This window comes from Manihot esculenta, chromosome 7 (genome assembly GCF_001659605.2).
Source record: "Manihot esculenta cultivar AM560-2 chromosome 7, M.esculenta_v8, whole genome shotgun sequence".
Classification (NCBI taxonomy): domain Eukaryota; kingdom Viridiplantae; phylum Streptophyta; class Magnoliopsida; order Malpighiales; family Euphorbiaceae; genus Manihot; species Manihot esculenta.
This window is the reverse complement of record NC_035167.2, coordinates 4,316,319-4,341,035: the sequence shown is the minus strand read 5'-3', so window position 1 is coordinate 4,341,035 and position 24,717 is coordinate 4,316,319. Positions and strand designations below refer to the sequence as shown.

Genomic DNA, 24,717 nt, shown 5'->3' with positions numbered 1-24,717 from the left:
GGACTCAAATGAGGGACCAAACATCTATGAACATGACTCTAAAAAATACTCCCCAAAAACCCCCTAAAACACCTTAAACATCCATAGAAAGCATGCAAAGGAGGGCTGAACAGGGCACTTTCGGCGGCAGGTTCGGCGGCCGAAAGGCCCTCCAGAGCCGAAAGTCCTGCACCTTCGGCGGCACTTTCGGCGGCCGAAGGTTCCCTCTAGAGACGAAACTCATGCATGTTCGGCGGCACCTTCGGCGGCCGAAAGTCCCTTCCAGAGCCGAAAGTCATCTTTCGGGGGCAGGATTCGGCAGCCGATTCATGCTACCACAGGCAGGTTTGGCGGCCGAAAGAACCTTCGGCTGCCGAACCTAGTTTCTCCCAAAAGGGCAGAAACTCAGCTCAACATGCATAAACGCCTCCCAACTCATTCAATCATGCATTTTCCTATTCTACAACATGCATACTCAAGCATACAAGCTCCTAGGGGCTTCAAACTATCCTAAACCCCATCTACAACACATCAAACATGCATATCCAACATACATTGTTCATAAACGCACAGTAAACCCATAAACTTCACATAAACCTACACATGCATTTCTACCCCAAGAAACTTCATAAAACTTACTTAAAACATGAAAGGAACTATGGATCTACTCTTACCTCTTGAAGAACGAGAGGAGAGACGATCCGACTCGGAAATGGGAGAGATCCGCTCTTTGGTCTCCAAGTTCCAAAACTTGCTCTTTTTACTCAAATCTCTTCAAATCAACATAAAGCTTGTTAAAACATGAAAGATCGGAGGAAAAACATCAAAAACGAACCAAAGGAGAGCATGAACTCACCGTGGCAAAAAATGGGGAGAAAACTCGCCCGTTTCGGCCATGGAGCTCTTATATAGGGCTGGCAGACCACCTTTCGGCAGCCGAACGTGCCCCCACATCTCATGCAAGTTCGGCGACCGAACATGAGGTTCGGCGGCCAAACCTTTGAGACTATCGGAAGCCTAACTTGCCCCCCTAAACCATCCAATGTTCGGCGGCCGAACTTGAGGTTCGGCGGCCGAACCTGGAAATGCCTCCTTGGTCCTTTTCCATTCAAAACTCAATTCCTTTCTTACTTAAAATCATTAAATACATTAAAACATTTTATGAAAACATGATTTTACCCTTCTAGAGGTCTCCGACATCCGAGATTCCACCGGACGGTAGGAATTTCGATACCGGAGTCTAGCCGGGTATTACAATTAACATCTGCTGTAATTTAAGAAAAATCAAATGAAAAATCTAATTATGTGAACACATGCACATCACCTATTGAATTAGGCCCTAATCGGTATTCAACACACAAAACTAGATATTAAAAAGGAAAAAATACAATACTTTTATGAGTTTTTTACTTTGGGTATTTGTTTACAAATGACACGATACTATAATACTATTTAGATATAAAATTAAACCAAATTAAATCACAAATGCGGAATTTAAAAACCTTCAAATGAAGCACTGGTACACTTACAAGTTACATTTTTATATATATATTTTTAAGTGAAACAGTGATACAATCACAAGTTATATTTTTATATTTTTTTTATTAAAATTAATTGAAATATATTAAGTTTGAGTTGCTTATAGGACTTATAGGATTATCTCTCTATAGAGCTCTCAATTATACTTAGCTCTTATACCTTTTGAATAAAAAAAATGAATATTATACAACAATAACAATAATTATAAGAATTTGTTGATACTACTATATTTATACACATACACATTGCATTCATAAACTATAATGGAAAGCAAAAGTTTTAAATTAGAAATTTTAAATACAACATAATTTATCATAATTTTATAAAATATTAATTAAAAAAATATATAGTCCTATGAATATCATAGTAATTATAAAAATTTAGATGAGCTCCAAATATAATATAAAAAATAAATTTTAGAATGTATAATACCACATATACCAATTATGATTAGGAGGGTGAATAAATAATTACATAATTATAGTTTCACCTGTTATAAAATTTCAATTAATTATAAAAAATAATATAAATTTGAATGAAAATTATTTTTTTAGTCCCTAAGGTATAGCGTAATTAACAGATTCGTCCCTCTATTTTTAGAATCCAACACTTTTATCCCTGAGATTTAATTCCATCAAAATTAAAGGTCCCTCCGTCAAAAATCACATCAGTGACAGAAAAAATGATCAAACTACCCTTTCTAAAACCCAACACTTTAGTCCCTGAAATTTAATTACTACAAATTAATAGATCCCTCTCTCAAAGAATTGAAGAAAAAAGTACATTTTCGTCCCTAAAATATTACATAATTAACTGATTTGTCTCTCTATTTTTTGAATTGAACACTTTAGTCCCTAAAGTTTAATTTCGTCAAAATTTAAGGAAGAAAATCTCAAACTCAATCTCCATAAAAAAAAAAGAAAAATTTCAATAAATTTAAGATTCAAATTCAGCAAAGATAATAAAAATCAAAACATAAAAACTTTAAATTATTAAAAATAAAAAATCTAAAATACCCCTGATATGGAAGGACTAATTAGTAAATTTTTTAATAATTTGAGGGACCAACTAATAATTTTTTCTAAACTATAGGGACTAAATAGTAAAATATTTGGTGATAAAATTAATAGAGAAACTAACTAGTAGACTTTTTATAATGTTAGGGACATTTAATATATTTTTTCAAAATTGAGGGACTAAGTAGCGAGTTTTTTCATACTATAGGGTCTAAATAGTAATTTTTTCATTTTATTATTGATAAGGGTATTTTTGGAATTATATTTATTCTCTTTCCTTTGGACAAGTGAAATTATTGACTTAATAGAATTTTTTTACGGAGAGATCTTGAATTTTGACGGAATTAAACTTCAAGGATGAAAGTGTTGGCTTCTAAAAATAGAGGGACAAATATGTTAATTATGCTATACCTCAGGAACTAAAAAGTAATTTTTTCTAAATTTAAATATGTTTAACTCTAAAAAAAAAATTTGATGGCACTCACAGGCTTAGCCTGATGGTAAGTGCATCCGAGTATGTTAAATAGAGATTAAGATTCTTTTACATATTTGGAAATCCAACAATTAACTTTCTTCTTAATTTAATTCTCGCTCAATGAAACAGTTACATATAAGAATATTGTACATATCAAAATTTTATTTATTTGAAAATCTACTAATTAAATCTTTCTTTAACTTAATTCTCGCCGCATACAGCGATTGCATGCAAGAATTTTGAAAATATCTACTTTTTCTTCTTTTTCTCGACTTCTTTTCCGCTGGGAGCAGAGGCTTCTTTACCGCTGGGAGCAGAGGCTTCTCCACCAGGACCGGGAGCAGAGGCCTCTGCAGCCTCTTGTAACTCAGCTTCTTTCTCTTTCTCTTGAGCATTTGAAACAGAAAATAAGGAAAATATAATCAACAATGAAATACAATAGATGAAAAGCCCAAATTTCTTCATCTTGTAAACTCAACTATGGATTTTACTTTTTTTTTTTCCTTTTGTTTTATCTGTACGAATAAATATACAGAGTTCTGAACCTTTTATACTTCTCTTGATGTTAAGATGTGGAAGTTAAATTACATGATTTGATGAGGCTCAATGAGCTAAACTAGGGAGAAAATCTTACTTATTTATTCTTCATATGACTCGGTAATTACTTTTAAAATCTTTACTAAAATTATCAACAATGCATAATTCTAAAACACATAGAGATTCACCCTTCAACGTAGTATTCTAGTTTTTTTTCACCCTTCAACGTAGTATTCTAGTTTTTTTTTTTTTTTTAACTCATATGTGCTCTTTATAATCCATATTTCTTAATGATGTAAATAATGTTCCTATTATAAAAATTTAAGTGGTCCATAATAATTTTTTGAGAAGAGTTTGATATAAAAATTCTATCTCATTATACACCAAACAATTATATTATGAATAATATTTGAGTGTCATTTGTCCAATACAATAATATTATTGATGCTTAACAAATTATATGCACTATAATGTGGATAATATTTTGGATATTCAAGCATGGATAAAATTTGTTTAAATATATTTCTCCATCATTTAACATAGTATTTAAAATATCTCATTCATATTATATATATCTATATTTATGCCTAAATTTAAAGTAAGAGTGTTATAATATTTCTTTCTTAACTATTTGTATAATGTACTTTCTTAACTATTTGTTTAAAGTAAGAGTGTTATAATATTTAAAATATCGGTTAATATTTTATATATAAAGTTGATTCACTTTATTTGTTTGATTTTGGGTATGATTGTAATCAATCTTATTAAATAGTTTATAATTCAAAGCACTTTCACACGTAAGAACAAAGAGAATTACCAAACTTAAAAATAAATGTTGTTGTTAATTAAAAAATTCATAATGTTTGTTATGTTTGATGTTATGAATTACTGAAATTAAACATTGTTGATGCCCTAACAATAAAAAATTTATACATTTTATTCTCAAATCTATTTTTTCAAAATAATCGTGAACCACCCATTTAATTATAATTATAGATTAAATAAAATAAATATGGTTTAAGAAGAAGTATTTTTTTTGTTTGAATATTCAAGTGTTGTAGCCGTTGGCAACGAGGTAAATTTCAATTAATTAAACTCATTTTCAAAATATACATTCATTAAAATATCAATAAAATTATTCATTGGTATCGGAACAACTCCCAAATTTCACTATTATAGAAAGCAATTATTTTTTTGAAAGTGTTGATAGTATAATAAAAAAATAAATTATTTTTTTTAAAAAAATTTCATCCAAAAACTCTTTTAAAGATCAACACTCGTCATTGAATTCTATCATTCAGAATCAAATAAGATAGGAATCAAACTAGGAATGCCATCTAAGTAAAGCTAGGAATCAAATACGTCCAAATATATGAGCTATAGTTAAATTGAGTTTAGTAAGCAACGACTAGTATATTTGTGTTGTCTATTCAACCGCATTATTTAGCTCTTTGATATTGTTAATTTTTTATTTAATAAATTACAAATTCAAGCATGATGAGCTGATATGTTAAATTAAATAATTTAAATTTAAATTATTATTTTAATTTGTTAAGATTTAAATTAAAATTTATATTTATAATTTTATTTAGATTGTTCACCTCATATATAATTAATAAATTTATAGAACCATTTAATATCGATTACATTTTTTATTTTTCTTTTTTCTCAAAAATTAACATAAATTCGTCATAATTGTTTGTTCTTAATTACTCAAATTAAATATTAAATGAATTCCTCACAAAGGCAAAAATCATTAAAGCATATGAAAATTAGAATTTCAAGACAGATTCAGTTCTAAACGTTAGAAAATTTCAACTTGTTTAGAATCTGCTAAATTACTATGACTAGACATCTTCTCAGCTACTAAATTACAATTCAGATTTATATTATGATATGTGAAGAACAGTAGGAGCTTTTATTGGAACTTAAATAGTAAATTTATCTAAATAGAATGTGAAGCCTAATCTTATAGTACTATTTAGACACTTGATATTATAGTATTATCATGCACATCACGTATGGAAAAAATACAATACTTTTATCAGGTTTTCACTCTGGGTATTTGTTTACAAATGACATGATATTATAATACTATTTAGACAAAATTAAACCAAATTCAATCATAAACGCGGAATTGAAAAACTTTCAAGTGAAACACTAATAAAATCACAAGTCACATTTTTAAAATTTTTTTATTAAAATTATTTGAAATATATTAAGTTTGACTTGCTTATACGACTTATAGGATTATCTCTCTATGGAGCTTTCAATTATACTAAGCTCTTATACCCTTTTGAATAAAAATAAATAAATATTATATAACAATAATAATAATTATAAGAATTTGTTGATGCTACTATATTTATACACATTATAATGGAAAGCAAAAGTTTTAAATTAGAAATTATAAATACAAAATAATTTATCATAAGTTTATAAAATATTAATTAAAAAAATATATAGTCGTATGAATGTCATCATACTTATAAAAATTTAGATGAGCTCCAAATATAATATTAAAATAAATTTTAGAATATATAATACTACATATACCAATTATGATTAGGAGGGTGAATAAATAATTACGTAATTATGGTTTCACCTGTTATAAAATTTCAATTAATTACGAAATAATAATATAAATTTAAATATGTTTAATTCTAAAAAAATAATTTTTAATGAGCACTATAAAAGTAAGTTTTATAACAATATAACTTGTTTCAAAGTTTTTTAGATAGAGATTAAAATTCTTTTACTTATTTGGAAGTCCAACAATTAACTTTCTTTTTAACTTAATTCTCGCTGAATGAAATAACTACATATAAGAATATTGTAAATATGAAAGTTTTACTTATATGAAAATCTACTAATTAAATCTTTCTTGTCATATACAGCGATTCCATGCAATAATCTTGCAAATATTTACTTTTTCAAATATCTACATTTTCACTTTTTTGTCAGCTTCTTTTCTGCTGGGAGCAGAGGCTTCTTTTCTGCTGGGAGCAGAGGCCTCTGCAGCCTCCTGTAACTCAGCTTTTTTCTCTTTCTCTTGAGCATTTGAAACGGAAAATAAGGAAAATATAATCAACAGTGAAATACAACAGATGAAAAGTCCAAATTTCTTTATCTTGTAAACTCAACTATGGATTTTGCTTTTTTTTCCTTTTGTTTTATCTTTTTCAGGTTTTGAAAATATTTATTTTTTTGTTTGTTCTTGAATTGATGAACCTTTTATACTTCTCTTGATACTACGATTTGAAAGTTAATTCCACGATTTGAGGAGATTCAATGAGCTAAACTAGAGAGAAAATGTTTATTTCTATATTCTTCATATAACTCGGTATTTTCTTTTAAAATTTTAATTAAAATTATCAACAACGCATAATTATATAACATTTAGAGATTCAACCTTCAATATAATAATAAGATTTGAACATTTAAGCTAATTTTATTTATTTTTTTAATTCATGTATTCTCTTTATGATCTATAATTTTTAATGATGTAAATAATGTTCCTATTAAAAAAGATTTAAGTGGTTCTTAATAATTTTTGCATATCCCGGAGAAAGAGATATGAAAATTCTAACTAATTATAAACCAAACAGTTATATTATGAATAATATTTTAGTATCATTTATTCAACACAATAATGTTTTGGACACTAAAAATTTTTTTTAAATATATCATTTGTCACCGTTCTTCCAAACCATGTAAAGCGTGGATAAAATACTTATTTTTTAGTTTGCAGAGCAATGAAGATTTCATGTTCTCTTGTCATTGAATGGTTTAACTAACAATGACTATCAGAGATAAAAAAAAAAATACTTAGATTTAATTTCTATGTATGTTAATATATATTTTACTAAATTATTTAGGAAAAAAATATATGTATATGAAGCTACTAATATTTGGTTTTGATTAAGATTAAAGTATTACAATTTATTATTATAAATATATTTTTCAATTAAAAAATAAATTCAATATATATGTTAGCTAAAAAATTCATAAAACTAAAAATCTTAACTAATCTTAAAAAAATTTATATTTTTAATTTATTATTTTTCATATTTGTTTTCTCATTACATTGAATTTTTCTTTCTTTTATATATATATATATATATATATATATATAGTTGAATTTAAGATTTAGTGGTTGGGTGTGACAAAATAGAGGTTGGAAATCAACTGCAAGTTATCAAATATTTGGTGTCAATTGAAAAACTTAATATCATATTATCTTATCAAATTTATTTAAAATAGCATGTTTGTGATTGATAAAAGTTTTCCTCTTTGCAAATTCAAATGCAAGAGATATTTTACAATGGTTTAAAACAATAGGGCTAGGGTTTATTATCATGATAATGAATGATATTGTTTTGATTTTTTTAGTGGTGAAATCTTATCTAGAAAGCATGTGGTTAATACTTGTAAATCTGCAGTTTCTTGCAAAATGACTTTTGGAAAGACATGAATTTTTAAATATATTAATTGAGAAAAAAATTTTAAAATTAAAAATTAAACAAAATTAAAGTTTATTTATTTTATTTCTAAAAATTCAATTCTCTTCCATCTTCTATAACTAAAATTACCCACGAATAGTTTAGGTAAACCACGATCCATAATTTCTCATTAACCAAAATTAAAAAACCCAAAAACTTCCAACAATATTCATTATCCTCCACCATTAATTAACTAATGGGAATAAAAAAAAAAAAAAACTATTTTTGAGAAGAAACACTTGCAGAACTCATGTCCAGAAAGATCAAGAAAATAGGTAGTAAACAGAAATTTTCTGCAGCAAATCTTTTCTATGGATACCTATTGACTAATAGATTAGTTACATTAGTAATCAGAAAAATCTTTATCAAAAAGCTCACGTTTACCTTTCCAATAATCTTACTATACATTTCAATCACTTCATCTACTGTGTTTTCAAAACTATATATTAAAATGTCTAGAAAAAAAAAAAAAAAAGCTAGTTTATCAGCATACACAAACTCATACTGACTAGAACAACATCTTTAGATTTCGTTGTAACTTAATAGAGCATTTTTCAATTTTCGTAGAAATTTCTATGCAAGAAATAATAGTATCTCCATGATCAAACTTTAATAGTTGCATATTCCCAACAAGACTAACTATCAAAAGATAAATGATAGTGCAAATGCTGTGTCTATTTCTACTCACTGTATCTACTTACTGTAGATATGAAGCAGTGATCGACTTCATAATGGTTCGTTGGTACATATCTATCATAAGTGTAGTAGAATATTTCATCTACGGGGACAAGCAAGTGAATTCCTGGCTTCAATTCTACCTCAGGATTGTCGGTCTCCGCTTCAGTCGAAACGAAAGCCATATATTTTCTCCTTGGGGCAACATTGTGGGAATAAGAACAACAGAAAAGATACTTGCAGAATTTCTCAAACTTACATTCTGTTCTTAAAAACCAATATGCATAGGAGATACACATGCAAGAAAATGAATTAAAAATAGCAAGAAAAAGGGAAAGAGTAGTTTTCTTCGTTTATATCTCTGATTTCTTAAAAACCAATATGCATAGGGGATACACATGCAAGAAAATGAATTGAAGATAGCAAGAAAAAGGGAGAGAGTAGTTTTCTTCGCATACATATCTGATTTACGACCGAGTTGCTTCTGTGGCAGAATAAGCTGGGCTAAGTGAGAATCACTATTGTTTGGAATAGGATGGCTCATTATACATATAGCGCGAGCGACTTTTCCAACCTTCTTGACCTGTTTTATGTGTTGAATGAAGGACAGATCGGGGAGAATTTATATAAATTTATGTTGGTTTCAACACATCAACTAGTGTAATAAAGCAATTTAAGGTTACCTTGTCAGGCAAATATGATGGATCACAAACAATTTTCTTGCATTTAGCGGTCTCTCCTTCGGAAGTCACACTAATGGCTTTCCCATCTCCATCAAACTCTACCTGTCATACAGAAAAAAGACACAAACATTAGCAGAGGCAAATATGACATAATTATGAAGACAATACTAGAGAAATTTATCTCTGTTAGGCTCATACAAGCTGTGATGTTCATCAAGCTATTATCGGTATAAATTATTTACAAATTTCCAGCATGTCCGTGATTATATGAGTTCAAAATTTCAGCTTATGATTTTCCACATGAATAGAGAGCCATAAGCCTCAAACACTCAGCCAATACCATTCTAAATTTTTTCAATTACCATCCGAAAAAGGTATAACTGTCTGAACACAACTGTATTATGGTAGATTTACCTTGCATTCTGGCTTGTTTAGCATGTAAGTTCCACCATATACTGCACTTACGCGCGCAAATGCCTGCCAAAAATACCATGTCAAAACAAGATAGTCTGCTACCTAAATCTACAAAAATCAATAAATAAATAAAATGTGCGGATGGGAGCAAACCTGTGGCAGTTCTCCAAGGCCATACATTGGATAGATATAAGGTGATCCTCCTTGAAAACGCGCTAATGATTCTGCATAGAGCTTTATTTATAAAAACAAATAACAAGAATAGTTAGAAAATCATTTATAACATCTACTTACCAAAGTTGTGTGATATCTTCGATTGAAAACCTTTTAAGAATCGATAGGAAACAGAAGTTCATAGATAATGTTTTATTCTTCAATAAATGCTATCTTAAAAGTTGTTGCCGAACAGGACCATGGTTAGATTAGTAACTTTATCAAGTGTTAAATCTTCATATTAAGAGAAGAACAATAATATTCAATATATATGAGAATGGTTAAAAGTTCAAATACACACCTTCATTCTCTTCACAAAGTCCAGAGCTGGCTGATCTAAGTAACTATCAAGTGCCAATGCATGACCAATAAAGTCAATCCTATCATTTTTTAGCCCATTTTCTCTACATTCAAAGGATAATAACAAACATAATCACTACGCAATTGCAGACAAGTGACAGAGAGGTGTGCAGATAAGGCTCGTACGAAATAATCTCCCTTGCTGTAACTTTTGTCAAGTCTCGGTCATTATGAGATTTTGGATCATTTTCTTCATAGTCTTGGATATAAGTGAAGAAATTTCGAGCTCGAAACTTCTAAAAAAATCCCAGCAGGGATGAATCGAATGCTTCAACATCATTTGCTGGGACTTTATAGATCTGAAATTTATAATTACTTCGTTGTAAAATCTTGATCAAATATGTTTATTTTTGTACCCTATAAATTAAAAGTGCATCATATTCATACCTTTCCTTTTTTGTACACAAAACTACCATCAACAGCCTTCAAGTTAAATATTTGGTAACATCAGTGTGAATAAGAACTCGAACCAAATTTCCATTGGCAATGATGAACTGCCAAACCAAATTAGGAAAAGTTTTCACTAATTATAATTATACTAAACTAATTCTAATTTAATTAAATTTTAACTTCTTTTTTAAGAATCTAGAAGATTACATGTGACAACTTATTAAATATAAATTTATATTTGACATATTTTATTAAAAATTAAAATTTGAGAGAACGATGACCTCTGTCAGACTCGTCCCTATTCATTAATAAATTTATTTTGCAGACTAAGATATAAATTTTGTGGGCTTTTTGCCAAATTAGGGTTAGGAGAAGAATTATTTGTGGATTTGGGGTTGGAGAAAAATTATTTGTGGATTTGGGGTTGGATTGCCAGGTGGCAGTGTGTGGCGCCAGGCCATTATTTATTTTTTTATTTTTTATTTATTAAAATATTATAATTATATTAATTAAATAATATATGAGTGAATAAATATTTAAAATTATAAAAATTAAATTTATTTTTATTAGACTATTATTATATAGTCGGACATAATTACATAATAATGTTAATGTCCTAATATTTTGGAGAGTTATGAAATATATTATTACACGATTTGATAACTGCCGTACTTCTCTCACTTTAGGGGAGGCTAAACCCGAAGAAGTGAAATAGGTCTAAAGTTTCAGAAACCCACTTCATTTAGCCGGTCCAGCATTTTCGGTCCTGATCTAGACAGACACGGGGCAGATCGGGCCGTTCGCGAGTCCGGGTCGAGCACGAGGAGTCCATCCCAGTGATGGGACTTGAAAAAGAACAACAAATACAGTCAATTCGTAGCTCTGGCCGCATGCTCGCCGAAGGAATTAAATGGCCACCTGACCTGAAGAGGGGTCCTGAGGTTTCTGTGCATACGGATCTAGATCACAGAGACAAGTCATACTGTAGCACAGAGACCGTTAGACGTTACTAGTGTACTGCAATATATATAATTTTAATATATTAATATTTAATAAATTTTATTATTAATTTTTAAATAAAAAATTATTGTAATACATAATTTCATAATTATAAAATTAATATTGTACCATGATTAGATATATAAAAATAATTTAATTATAATTAGATATATAAAAATAATTCAATAATATTGTATATATTTATTTAATGATAAAATATTTTATTATTTTAATAAATTAATACAATAATATTGTTGTTAAATAGTATCAATAATTTTTTAATCACATAATAATGTTATTAATTATTAAAATTTTATAAAAAAATAAATAAAAAATAAAAAATAAATAATGGCCTGGCGCCACTATTTAAAAAAAAAAAATAATGGATGACGCCATTCTAAATGGCGCCAAATTCTCTTTTCGACTACCACCTGGCAGTCCAACCCCAATGACAATATCATGTACTCAGTGCATACCTTAGGTATCATATCAACATTATATTCCTTACTCATACCCAAGCTTTCTGGAGGCTTCCCATCACTTCCCCTAGATCGCTTCCAAAGCTTCAATTAGAAAGAAATTTAGAAAAGGAAATAGAAAATCAAATAAATAAAAATAAAATGATAAGAATATAATAAATAAAAGAAATCCACATTAGGGGTATGAGAGGAATCACCTGATTAAGATTAAGAGAGGTTGATTCTCCTCCATAATAGTCATTTTTATCCATACGCAACACCTATTTTCAGATGAAGATTTACTAAATACTGAATAATACTATAATACTTTTTAGAAGATTTACTAAACACTGAATAATGTGGGTCCCATTATTATGGATGGAATAATTTCTATAAAATATGACAAGGAATGGACGCTGCTTTCCTTTTGCATATGTCATACTGAAAATCTCAATCTGGGTACTAAGGCTCATGAGGAGTTGAAGAAAACAAAGTTTTATGCATGCAGCCTACTCTATAATAATTGAAGCTTGGCAGATGGGAGAAATTACTTGGGACTGTCATGCTTCATGTCTAAAATGGTTTTCAATGCAAGGAAAGGAAAAGAAGGAGGAGAGACTTATAACTTGCTTCTTCCATCCACACCAAGGACGTAAATAGTTTATATACAACGATAACTTAAATAAAATAAATTAATGATTTTTTTTAAGCATTAAAAAAATAATATACTTCCAAAACCCACCGCAGTCTGATTGTAAAATTAATAATTAACTATGAAAGGAAGATTTACCTTGAGTCCATCGACAGAGAGAAGGCCACTCAGAATGCATTCCTTGAGACCAGTACCAAGAACTATCATATCATATTCTTTATCCATGCTTGATTAATTTGCTAATTAATCGTAACTCAAAAGAGAAAAATAAATTCAAAAAATCTGCGTGTTTTTTTTCTTCTAAGGAAAAAGGAAATTGAAAGCCTGGGTTAATAAAGATCTTGAACTGTTTAGCGTGATCATCGCGCATGACAGACGCCGCTCAAGAAACACGGATACGACAGGCACCGCTGGTTCATCCCGCGATAGCTCATCCCGTTGATCTGCAGCTCGCCTCCCTCTAGAGTCGTGCTCTGCTGCACATCCCGATCTAAACATATTTCTGCAGCTCGCCTCTCTCTAGTCACGAGGTTGCAGAGATGGCGTCAATGGCTCCGGAAAGAAAGCGAGAATCGTCTGATCCACATTATCTAAGAGGAGGACCAGGTTCATAGCTAATTCATCACTTTATGTTAATCTGTCCGCCCTTCTTTTGGATAAGCATTGTATTGCTTGTTAAATTTAGGTGTTTGAATAAATGCCAAAACCGATGTCCTAATATCCTGAACATAACAAGTTCTTATTTGGTTTTCTAAACCAAAATTTCAGGCCATAGTTATTGAATTTCACCTTAACTAGCTTGCAATTTTTTTGCATGATTTAATATTATCATTTAGTTTTGCTGAAGATTAACCGATTCTTTATTCATATTTGGAAATTTATATGACTTTGCATAGGAGGGCATTTGAAGATTAACTGCTAAATGGCTATTTATTTCCCATTTTTACTTGTTGAAGGTGCCTGTTTGCATGCCCGTGCATTCTTCACCTTTAACTCCTATTGCAACTGGAGTTCAGGTGCCTTCTACCCCTGCTCTGAATTATGTGACGCTTGGATCTTTCAGTTGGGATCAGGATAACGACAAAGTCCAGGTAATTAATTTTACTAACAAGCAAAGAATTTGGTGTAGGATATTCTGAATTTCTGGCATAATCATTTATCTTCTTCGGTTCCCTTCATTCTTTGAAGATTTTTGTCATCCTTATCATCGTTCTTATCGTTCTTCGAAGATTTGGTATAAGAATGATTCTTATCATTCTTATTCTTTGAAGATATGCAAGTTATCTGCTAATTCATGAAGTAAAACTTTTTTTTTTAGCTATATGGGACTACACACATCACTATGCTGTACTGAATTGTGATTAATATTGCATCTACTTTTTTGTTTATATGATACTGCTGGATATGCCTGTTGATTTCTTGCATTGCTGTGGTACTTAATTGAGGATTCTATTTCAACTATTTGTATGACGTACGTTGTCAACATATATTCTATATACAAAATTGATCCAACTTATTTATTTGATTTTGGGTATGACTTGTATGATGTACACGTTGTCAACATATATTCTACATACAAAGTTGATCCAACTTATTTATTTGATTTTGGGTATGACATATATTCTATATACAAACTTGATCCAACTTATTTATTTGATTTTGGGTATCACTATTGATCAATCTTATTAAATAGTTTATGATCAAGCACTTTCACTCGAGCCACAAACAGAATTACTAAACTAAAAATTAAATGTTGTTAATTAAAAATAATATAATATTTATAATGTTTAATATTATGAATTACACAACTTAAAAATTATTGATGGCCTAAAATTATAAAATTTATCCATTTTTATCTCAAATCTAATTTTTCAAAATAATCCTGAACAACCAATTTAATTAAAATTTTAGATTAAATAAAATAAATGATATGGCTTTATTTGTAATATTATGATTGAAAACAAAAAAACCCCTTTTTCATCTATAACTAAGAAGAAATTTTAGTAAGTGAGGGATACTAATAATAGCAATGGGGTTATGAGAAGAAAACTATTAAAATTTTAAATTGATGAAGAAAATGTGAGAGAACTTTGCTAAAATTTTTGAATATATATATATTTGCAAGAGAGTTTATCACAGTGGTACTGTTAAATTTTTAAATTTTCTTGCAAGAGAGTTTATATTTTGCAAGATAAAATAATAGTAAGTTTCATCTTCTTTATTTAAATTTTTATAATATAAAATTAACGTATGCAAAAAATAAAATTTGAATTTAATTAATAGAGATGTACCTATTAAATAGGTAAACTAGAGATGGATGTCGCACTTCATGTAATCTTAAGTGATCATTATTTTCCTCATACTAAAAACTCAAGGAATTCATCTATGTAGACTTTTGCTCTTGAGTTGTCTTGATCCGCCTCATTCTAACACATTCTAAACTATTGGATCACAGTAATAAACTGTCCAAATCATGTTTTTGGAGACTATATTAAGGAAATAAAATAATGAAGGGATGTAATTTTAGCCATTTAGAAGAAAGCATGACTGTAATCAAGCTCATATTTCTGATTATAGCATTTGGTTATGAGATGAGCTTTTAATAAATTAATTTTAAAGAAAATATAAAAAAGTAGCTTATATTTTTACTCATTTTTATTTTATGAACTATAAATAGTATTTCGTGATATCATGTTATTTGCTAATAACGATAATTTCTAGACACCGTCAGATATTAATATAATAAAAGAAATATAATTATTAATTAAAAAAATAAAAAAATTTTATATTTTTACTCATTTTTATTTTAAAATTTATAGTTTAATTTATATCAAAATAATATTTCATGATATGATTTCTACGTTAATTTTTTTTTTTTATTAACAGCGCTGTACAATAAGATGTTATTTGACATAAATTGAAAAATAAATTTTAAAATGAAAAATCTGTGAAAATACAAATGTTAAAGTGAAAAATCTCTAAAACCAATGATAATTTTTTTAGTAATCAGGAAATTTCCATTTTGGAACTACCTAATTTTTTAGTTGTGAAGAGAAAATTTTCACTTTTCGGATCACATTTGTTTATTCTTACATCAAAGATTAGATCAACTCCTCGTAAAGATAAAAATCCTTTAGTCTTTAAACGTTACAAGGTTTCTGAAAACTTGAAAAACATATGAAGATTAGATTTTGTGGAGACAGATTCAGTTGTAAACATTAGTAACTTTCAGCTTGTTTAGGAGTTGCTAAACTAATCTGATTGAACTACTAATCTCAAAGTTTAGAGGGTAGGTTGGCCAACTTTGCAGATGAGACTATCTGCACTGAACATTATTTTAAAGTACCTAGAGAAGAACCGATCTTCAGAATCTCATCTTTTGTAGCTCAGAAAGGGGTGAGTTATTAAATAGGTGAAAATGCTTGAACTTGACAAGTGTTCTGATTTCTGAGGATGATTACATGTAAGAACCATATTTTAGCTTATTATCAATCTTTTAGCCATGGTATTGGTAGGAAGTTGAGCTAACAAGACACATTTTTCCCACCAAATTGCCTTTGAAGGTTCCTCATTCTCCACTTCCCACTTCTATAAAAGCTCAACACAAGTGAATTATCAACACACACAACAAAATTGAAGAGAAATTTTAATTACCATTCACTTTGCAGCTGGTTGATCTTATAGCATTATGGCCGATCTTCGCTCTTCCCTCATCATTATGCTCTCACTCATCACTCTATCAATCTCTGTAGATGCACGACACCTTCTGGAGACAGAATTGCCTGAGGTACCTGAGCTTCCCAAGCCTGAGTTGCCATCATTGCCTAAAGTTGAGCTTCCACCATTACCTGAAGTCTCCACCTTTCCTAAACCTGAACTTCCCATACTGCCAAAACCTGAATTGCCTGAGTTGCCAAAGCCTGAATTGCCAGCTTTTCCCCACTTGCCTGAGTTGCCAAAGCCCACATTGCCTTCTAAGGACACAAAACCTCCTCAATCAACCACCAGTCCTTAAACAACTACACCATAAGTGTTTCTATATTTGATCTCACAGTGATGACTTCATCTTTCGCATTGATCAGTATCATTTATATCTTCTTTTACATATACATGATTAATTTGCAGTGAGTGGTAGTCCTATAATATTTCTGTTTCAGTTGTTTGAATGATGTATCTTGTGAGTTCATTTTCTATATACTGAGTTGATCCAGCTTATTTATTTGATTTTGGGTATGACTGATCAATCTTATTTAATAGTTCATGATCCAAGCACTTTCATGCAGAGCCACAAAGAGAAATTATTACTGAACTTAAAAATTAAATTGTTGTTGTGAATTTTTTTAAAAAATTTTAGTATTATGAATTACTGAACTTAAAAATTATTGATGGCCTAAAATTAAAAAATTATCCATTTTATTTTAAATCTAATTTTTCAAAAAATCATGAACAACCGATTTAATTCGATTACAAATTAAATAAAATAAATGATATGGTTTTATTTCTAATATTATGAAAGAAAAATAAAACTTTTTTATTTATAATTATTAAAAAATTTTAGTAAGAGAGTTTCTAATAATACCAAGGGCTTATGAGTACTAAAATTTTAAATTGATCGTTGGATATTTGATTTAGAAACCGAAAAATATGCTAAATCATATAATTTAAATTTGAATCATTATTTTAATTTATTAATATTTAAGTTAATATTTAAATTATTTATAATTTTATTTAGATTTTTTAATTATATTTGACTGTATAAATAACAATACAATCAATAAAATTGTAAGACTATTTAGTCGCATTCATATGTATTATTCCCCTTCCCTCTCAAAATTCAACATTGATGAAGAAAATATTAGAGAACTTTGCTAGAATTCTCGTTGATGATGTCGTCCAATAATTTAAATTTCAAAGGGCAAGTTGGTGACTATGGATTTGTTGGAAGAGCACAACAGGAAAATAGAATTGATGAGAAAGAAAGAGCCAAGAAGCAGTATTTTTTTAAAATGATTTAATTTTTTCTTTAATCAAGAAAATATTTTTATTGATTAATTTTTCTCATTATTCCAAATAACAAAAAATATGAAAGATATTTTTCATAACGTAGTCTTGACATTGATAATAATAAGCTTTATAATATGATAAGTTAATTGAAATTTAATTTAAATTGTCTAGAAGTATTTTAGAAGAGGCCATCATATTAAATTGGAATTCAACACTTTCATCGCATGGAGATTTGGATCGGTCAGTCATTAAATTCCAACAATAACAATAAGCGTTGCAATAAAGGAAGATTTGTCAAAGTTTAGTGGTGGTGAATTATTAAATTTGTAAAAATGCTTGAACTTGACAAGTGTTGTGATTTCTGACAACATATTTTAGCTTAATGTCAATCTTTTAGCTGTGGTTCTCTCCAACTAATCTCTTGAATCCATGTAGAAGGACGGAAAGATTACTTTTGTATGGAAGCCTATAATGGGTCATGCCAGTTGTTGGAGGATTATAGATGGGAAGTTGAGCTAACAGGACACAAGTTTTCCCACCAAATTACCATTGAAGGTTCTCCATTCTCCACTTCCCACTTCTATAAAAGCTCAACACTAAGTGAACATCAACACGCAAAACAAAATTGTCCAGAAATTTTAATTACTATTCACTTTGCAGGTGGTTGATCTTGTCGCATTTTGGCCGATCATCGCTCCCCTTCCCTCATCATTATGCTCTCACTTATCACTCTGTCAATCCGTAGATGCACGACACCTTCTAAAAACAGCATTGCCTGAGGTATCTGAGCTTCCCAAGCCTGAATTGCCTTCACTGCCTAAGGTTGAGCTTCCACCATTACCAGAAGTCCCAGCCTTCCCTAAGCCTGAACTTCCCACACTGCCAAAACCTGAATTGCCTGAGTTGCCAAAGCCTGAAATTCCCACTTTGCCAAAACTTGAATTGCCTGAGTTACCAAAACCTGAACTGCCAACTTTTCCCCACTTGCCAGAGTTACCAAAGCCCACATTCCTTGCCAAGGACACAAAACCTCCTCAATCAACTCCCAGTCCTTAAACAACTATACCATAAATGTTTCGATGTTTGATCTCACAGTGATGACTTCATCTTTCGCATTGATCAGTATCATTGATTACATATATATATGATTAAATTTGGAGTGGATGTTAGTCCTGTAATCTTTATATTTCAAATATTTGTATGATGTACAGTTTATATTCTATTTGCAGAGTTGATCAGCTTATTTATTTGATCTTGATCTTGGGTATGATTGTGATGAATCTTATTGATAGTTCATGATCCAAGCACATTCACACAGAGCCACAAGAATTTACAGAACTTAAAAATTAAAATATTGTTGTGAATTAAAAAAATATAAATTTAATATTATGAGTCACTGAACTTAAAAATTACTGATGGCCTAAAATTAAAAAAAATATATTTTATTTCAAATCTAAATTTTTGAAAAATTATGAACAACCGATTTAATTAAAATTATAAATAAAATAAAATAAATGATAAGTTTTTCAAGAAAAAGAAAAATTTTTCCTCCATAACTATGAAGAATTTTTCGGTAAAAGAGAGATTCTAATAATAGGAATAGAGTTACGAGAAAAAAACTACTAAAATTTTAAATTTATCATTGACATTTGACTTAAAAAACTGTAAATCAAAAGATACACTAGATCAAATTGAGATTATTATATTAATTTGTTAAGATCTGAGTTAAAATTCATTTTGTTTATGATTTTATTTAGATATTTCAATTATAAGACTATTCAATCTGCATTTACAAGCTTAGGTTCTACTCTCCTAATCTCCAATTCTCATTTAAAAAAAAAAAACAAAAATTATTCGGTACAGAGTGAAAATATGAAAATACGAAAGGACTTTGCTAGAGTTCTCTTTGATGATGTTGTCCAATAATTCAATCATGGGTGATAATTATTTTCCATATACTAAAAATTGAAAGAATTTACTAATTATATTCTTTTACCAATTTTCCTTGAAGGGCAAAAACTTATCTACACCGGTTTTATATGGACTGTGATAAATTTTTTCCTCTTCCTGGTCCATGATAGATCTGGTTTTCTTCTGGGTCCCTTCTTGCTGGGCTCCCTGATGGATCTCTCCATGTTTTACCTGGTGAAAGGACCTGTAAAATAAGAAAGAATGGTCAGGGGCCTACCGGGGGTGCCCCGGTGGAGGCCCTCCGACGCTCAAGTCAGATTTTATGGCTCAGAGTAGTATATTTAGGCAAGGGTTGCAGAAAGAATAAAAATGGTGTCCAGGAAGGAGAAGGAAGAAGAAGAGAGAGCCCCCTCTTTTGCGTGGCCTCTACTGTAATATATATATCTGTCTCTCTGCCACAATGCTAGCTGTCTTCTGCCGCCCAGCTCTGTATGTACGGATGTGTCAGGCGCCTGCTCCATGCGTAACGACCATTAATTCTCCTCTGATACGCATGCGGAAGGACCCATCAGCGGGGCAGGTTAGTCATTTTCCTCTTTCTGGGCTGGGTTGAATGGTAGGGCTGAAGTTGAGCCTGGTGAGGGCCTGATTATTGGGCCGAGAGGTTTGGGCCGGCTTGATTGAGGAGTCTAGGCAGAGTCCGGCCCTGTGACTGAGCGGGCTAGACCTGGCTCTCGAGGGGAATATTGAAGCCTTCGGATTATGGACTGTTTTCAGGGGCCTGGCCTTTAGGTCGGGGTGAAGAAATCCAGCAGTCATCAGACTGTAATATAAAATAGTAGTGACAGCTATAACAAATCACATATAATTTATACTACATGTCCGTATAGACTCAATCTATACAAGAATTATGCTTTATTTAATGATATATATATATATGACCCATATAAGGGGCACATTACCCCTTTCCACAACCGATGTGGGATTCAACATACCCCCCTCACGCCCAGAATTTTACTGGTGCGTGACACATTTATGGGAGGCCCAACATCGGATGGGGAGGCTTTGATACCAAGTTAAATTTGGGCCAGGCCTAACTCACCCCAAAAGCTAGCTCAAGGGGGAGGATTGCCTATGACCCATATAAGGGGCACATTAGGCTTCACTCCTACACATCCTAATCTGTTGGATCCCATTACTAAACTATCCAAACAACATCCTTACAGGCTACTTTTAACCCGTGTGGTATTTGTCATAAATGGCATACCATGCCTGATCCTCTCAGCAACAAACTCTGATGGTCTGATGATTGCTTTATAAGAACTTTCTTTATAAGTTCTTCGTATAAAAAGTAATTTTTTTTATCTATTCAATAAAGAGGCCAATGATGTGGATGTTGTTAAGGAGACAAGAAGACGAATTGATAAAATTTTAGCCATTTGAGTCAAAATATTATTGTAATCAAGCTCATATTTTAGTGGTAATTTATTGACTACAAAGTAAGCTTTCAATCAATTAATTTTTCCATTAGGGTTACTCCCACAATGCGCATCTATCAACGACCAATAATAGATTGGCTCTGTGGTAATTAATAGAACCAACTCTTTAGTTCTACTATTATAGAGCGCAATTATATCTGACCCTAAATAACTATTAGTGGTGTAAATGGATTAAATTGTCCGTGAATTATTGAAAGTTCAATTCGATAAAAAGTTCAATCAAACTCAACTTGATTTCTAAATGAATCAAGATTGAACTTAATTTTCAGATTCATTTGTATTAGACTCTTTAAGACTCACGAATTCAGCTCATTTTCGAATTTATGAGCAAGCTCGCGAACAAACTTATAAACGGTCTCAAATAAGCATACGGAAAGTAATATTATAAGAGAACTAAATTATACTTTGTATATATTTTCATGAATCAGATCTAAGTTTTTTAAAGTTCAACTTGCATAGTTTAATTATACTTTTAAAATTTATAGATATTTGAATCATTAAAATTTAAAAACTCATCCTTTATAATTTTAAAAGCTAATTTATATATATACTTATTTAACTAAAATTATTTAGTTTTAAACGTATTAGTTTTCAACTAAATCTTATTATATATATATATGTAAATAAATTGAACTTTTCGTAAATTATTCAAAACTAAACTCGATAAAAATTCGATTTATCTAAATTCGTTTGCTAAATGAGCCAAATTTAAGCTTATTAATACTTGGCTCAAGTTCAAAATGAAACTCAAACTTAAAAAAAATTTAAAAAATAAGTTTGAACTCTTCAAAATTTGGTTTGATTTAATTCAATTTATTTATTTTTACTCAAATCAAATCAAAGATTAAATGAACTCTCCGTGGTAAAATTCTTTTATTCTGTAAAAGTTATAAGGCTTCTGAAAATTGGAAAAGCATATCGAGATTAATTGGAAAAGCATATCGAGATTAGATGTTGTTGAGACAGATTCCGTTATAAACATTAGTAATTTTCGGTTTGTTCAAGATATACCAAAACTAATGTGATTAGACATATTCTAAACTGTTATAATTACAACTGAGATTTATATATACTCTCTCATATAGTCCTTGTGTTTGCAATGATTCAGTTTGAAAGAAAATAATACAAATAAATTCTAACAAGATTACACATAGTTTTAATTTTTTTAATATAAAAATTTTATAAGTTAAAAAAAAATTGAATATCATTCCAACCAAGAGATCTATATAAAAGAAATCAATTGGATTAATTTTTAGTAAAATTCTTAATTTCAAATAGAAGATTAACTTGAATAATTGGATGTGAAGATCAGTCAGAGCTTCAACGAAAAGAAAGACATGTCAAAGTTTAGTGTGTAGGTTGGCCAACTTTGAAGATGAGGCTATCTTCATTGAACATTATTTTAAAGTAACTAAAGAAGAACCATTCTTCAGATTCTCATCTTTTGTAGGTAGAACAAGAAAGAGGTGAATTATTAAATAGGTGAAAAATCTTGAACTTCACAAGTGTTCTGATTTCTGAGAATGATTACAAGTGAGAACCATATCTTAGCTTATTATCAATCTAACCAATCTCTGGACTCCATATAGAAAGATAGCAAGGTTACATTTGTAAGGAAGTCTATAGTTGGTCATGCCAACAGTGGGAGTCTTATGGGTGGGAAGTTGAGCTAACACAACTTTTCCCACTAAATCACCTTTGTAAGTTCCCCATTCTTCACTTCCCACTTCTATAAAAGCTCAACACAAGTGAACATCAACACACACAAAACAAAGTGAGGATAAATTTTATTTACAGCTGATTGATCTTGTTGCATAATTATGGCCAATCTTCGCTCCCCTTCACTCATTGTTCTGCTCTCACTCGTTGCTCTGTCAATCTCTGCAGAAGCACGGCAGCTTCTAGAGACAACATTACCTGAGGTCCCGGAGCTTCCCAAGCCTGAATTACCTGACTTGCCATTACTTCCTAAGGTTGAGCTTCCACCATTACCTGAAGTCCCAACCTTTCCTAAACCTGAACTTCCCACTCTGCCAAAATTACCTGAATTGCCTGAGTTGTCGAAGCCTGAAATTCCCACGCTGCCAAAACCTGAATTGCCTGAGTTTCCAAAGCCTGAACTGCCAGCTTTTCCCCACTTGCCTGAGTTGCCAAAACCTGAACTGCCAACTTTTCCCCACTTGCCTGAGTTACCAAAGTCCACATTCCCTTCCAAAGACACCAAACCTGAATCAGCTACCAATCCTTAAGCAATTATACCACAAGGGTTTCAACGTTTGATCTCGCTGTGATGACTTCAGCTTTTGCATTGATCAGTATCATTTATGTGTTCTTAAGTGTCTGATTCATATGTTATATATATGCATGCTTAAATTTGAAGTGAGTTTTAGTCCTATAATATTTTTGTTTCAGCTTTTGTATGATGTACGTTGTATGTTTATATTCTATATACAAAATTGATCCAGTTTATTTATTTGGTTTTTGCTATGACCCTCATCAATCTTATTAAATAGTTCAGGGCCATAAAGAGAATTACTGAACTTAGAAAATTAAATGGAATTGTTGTTAATTAAAAAGTATAATGTTTAATATTATAAATTGCTAATCAAAGTTAAAAATTATTAATGTCCTAAAATTTTTAAAAAAAATATCTGTTTTATTTCAAATTTAATTTTTTGAAAAATTATCAAAAACTGATTTAATTAAAATTGTAAATAAAATAAAATGAATGATATAGTTTGAAGAAAAAACTTTTTTCTATCTGGGTATAAAAACTTTTTTCTAGCTGGTTTTGCTGGAGGAGGAGGTGGTGCAACATTTCCTGAGTTAGAGTTTGCCAAATTCTAGTAATGGGGAGGAGGCGAAAACATAAGATAGGGTAGGGTGGATATAATGAATAGCAAGGAGGATAGGGTATGAATGAGGGGTATGGGTGGTAGCTAGAGTAATCTGTTGTACTTTCCATCGGATACCCGAGTTCCTGTGCATAGGGTTGGTACTGAGGTGGATAGGCGGATCCTATGGTCTGACGCCTTCTGTTCCTCTTTCAGACTCTCCCACACCCTCTACTTCAAAACTCATACCCAAACTTCTATCTCTCCTCTAATCATTTCCTACTGTTTTTCTGGCATCTGCAAACATCCTACTCGGATCTGTTCTCTTTTTGTTTATATTAAAAGACATTATAGGGTCTCTTGACTTTTCATTCTTGTTATTTCTACTTGACCGCACTCTTGACGGAGCAGCAGGAGGAAGGGCGTCTATACCCTCATTTTTCGGATGGGACTCTAGTCAATCGTACAGATCGACATAAGCCATGCATTCTGTCTTCTGAAAAATCATTTAAACATATAGGCATTAGCATCATATGGTTCATGTGGATACACATGAACCCACATCATACCTATCATA

General features: G+C 30.5%; 2 protein-coding genes and 1 pseudogene across 2 annotated transcripts; 2 read left to right on the top strand and 1 right to left on the bottom strand.

Annotated features, from left to right (window-relative positions):
• Window positions 1-8,550: 8,550 nt before the first annotated feature.
• LOC110619772 lies at window positions 8,551-13,202 on the bottom strand (annotated as a pseudogene).
• Window positions 13,203-16,501: 3,299 nt separating this feature from the next.
• LOC110619118 (protein PELPK1) lies at window positions 16,502-17,114 on the top strand. The gene has a single exon (XM_021762369.2). It carries the CDS (start codon window positions 16,581-16,583, stop codon window positions 16,905-16,907), a length of 327 nt encoding a protein of 108 aa, XP_021618061.1. The 5' UTR covers window positions 16,502-16,580; the 3' UTR covers window positions 16,908-17,114.
• Window positions 17,115-23,074: 5,960 nt separating this feature from the next.
• Window positions 23,075-23,779, top strand: LOC110619117 (protein PELPK1). The gene has a single exon (XM_021762368.2). The coding sequence runs from the start codon at window positions 23,127-23,129 to the stop codon at window positions 23,553-23,555; it is 429 nt and encodes a 142-aa protein (XP_021618060.1). The 5' UTR covers window positions 23,075-23,126; the 3' UTR covers window positions 23,556-23,779.
• Window positions 23,780-24,717: the final 938 nt, after the last annotated feature.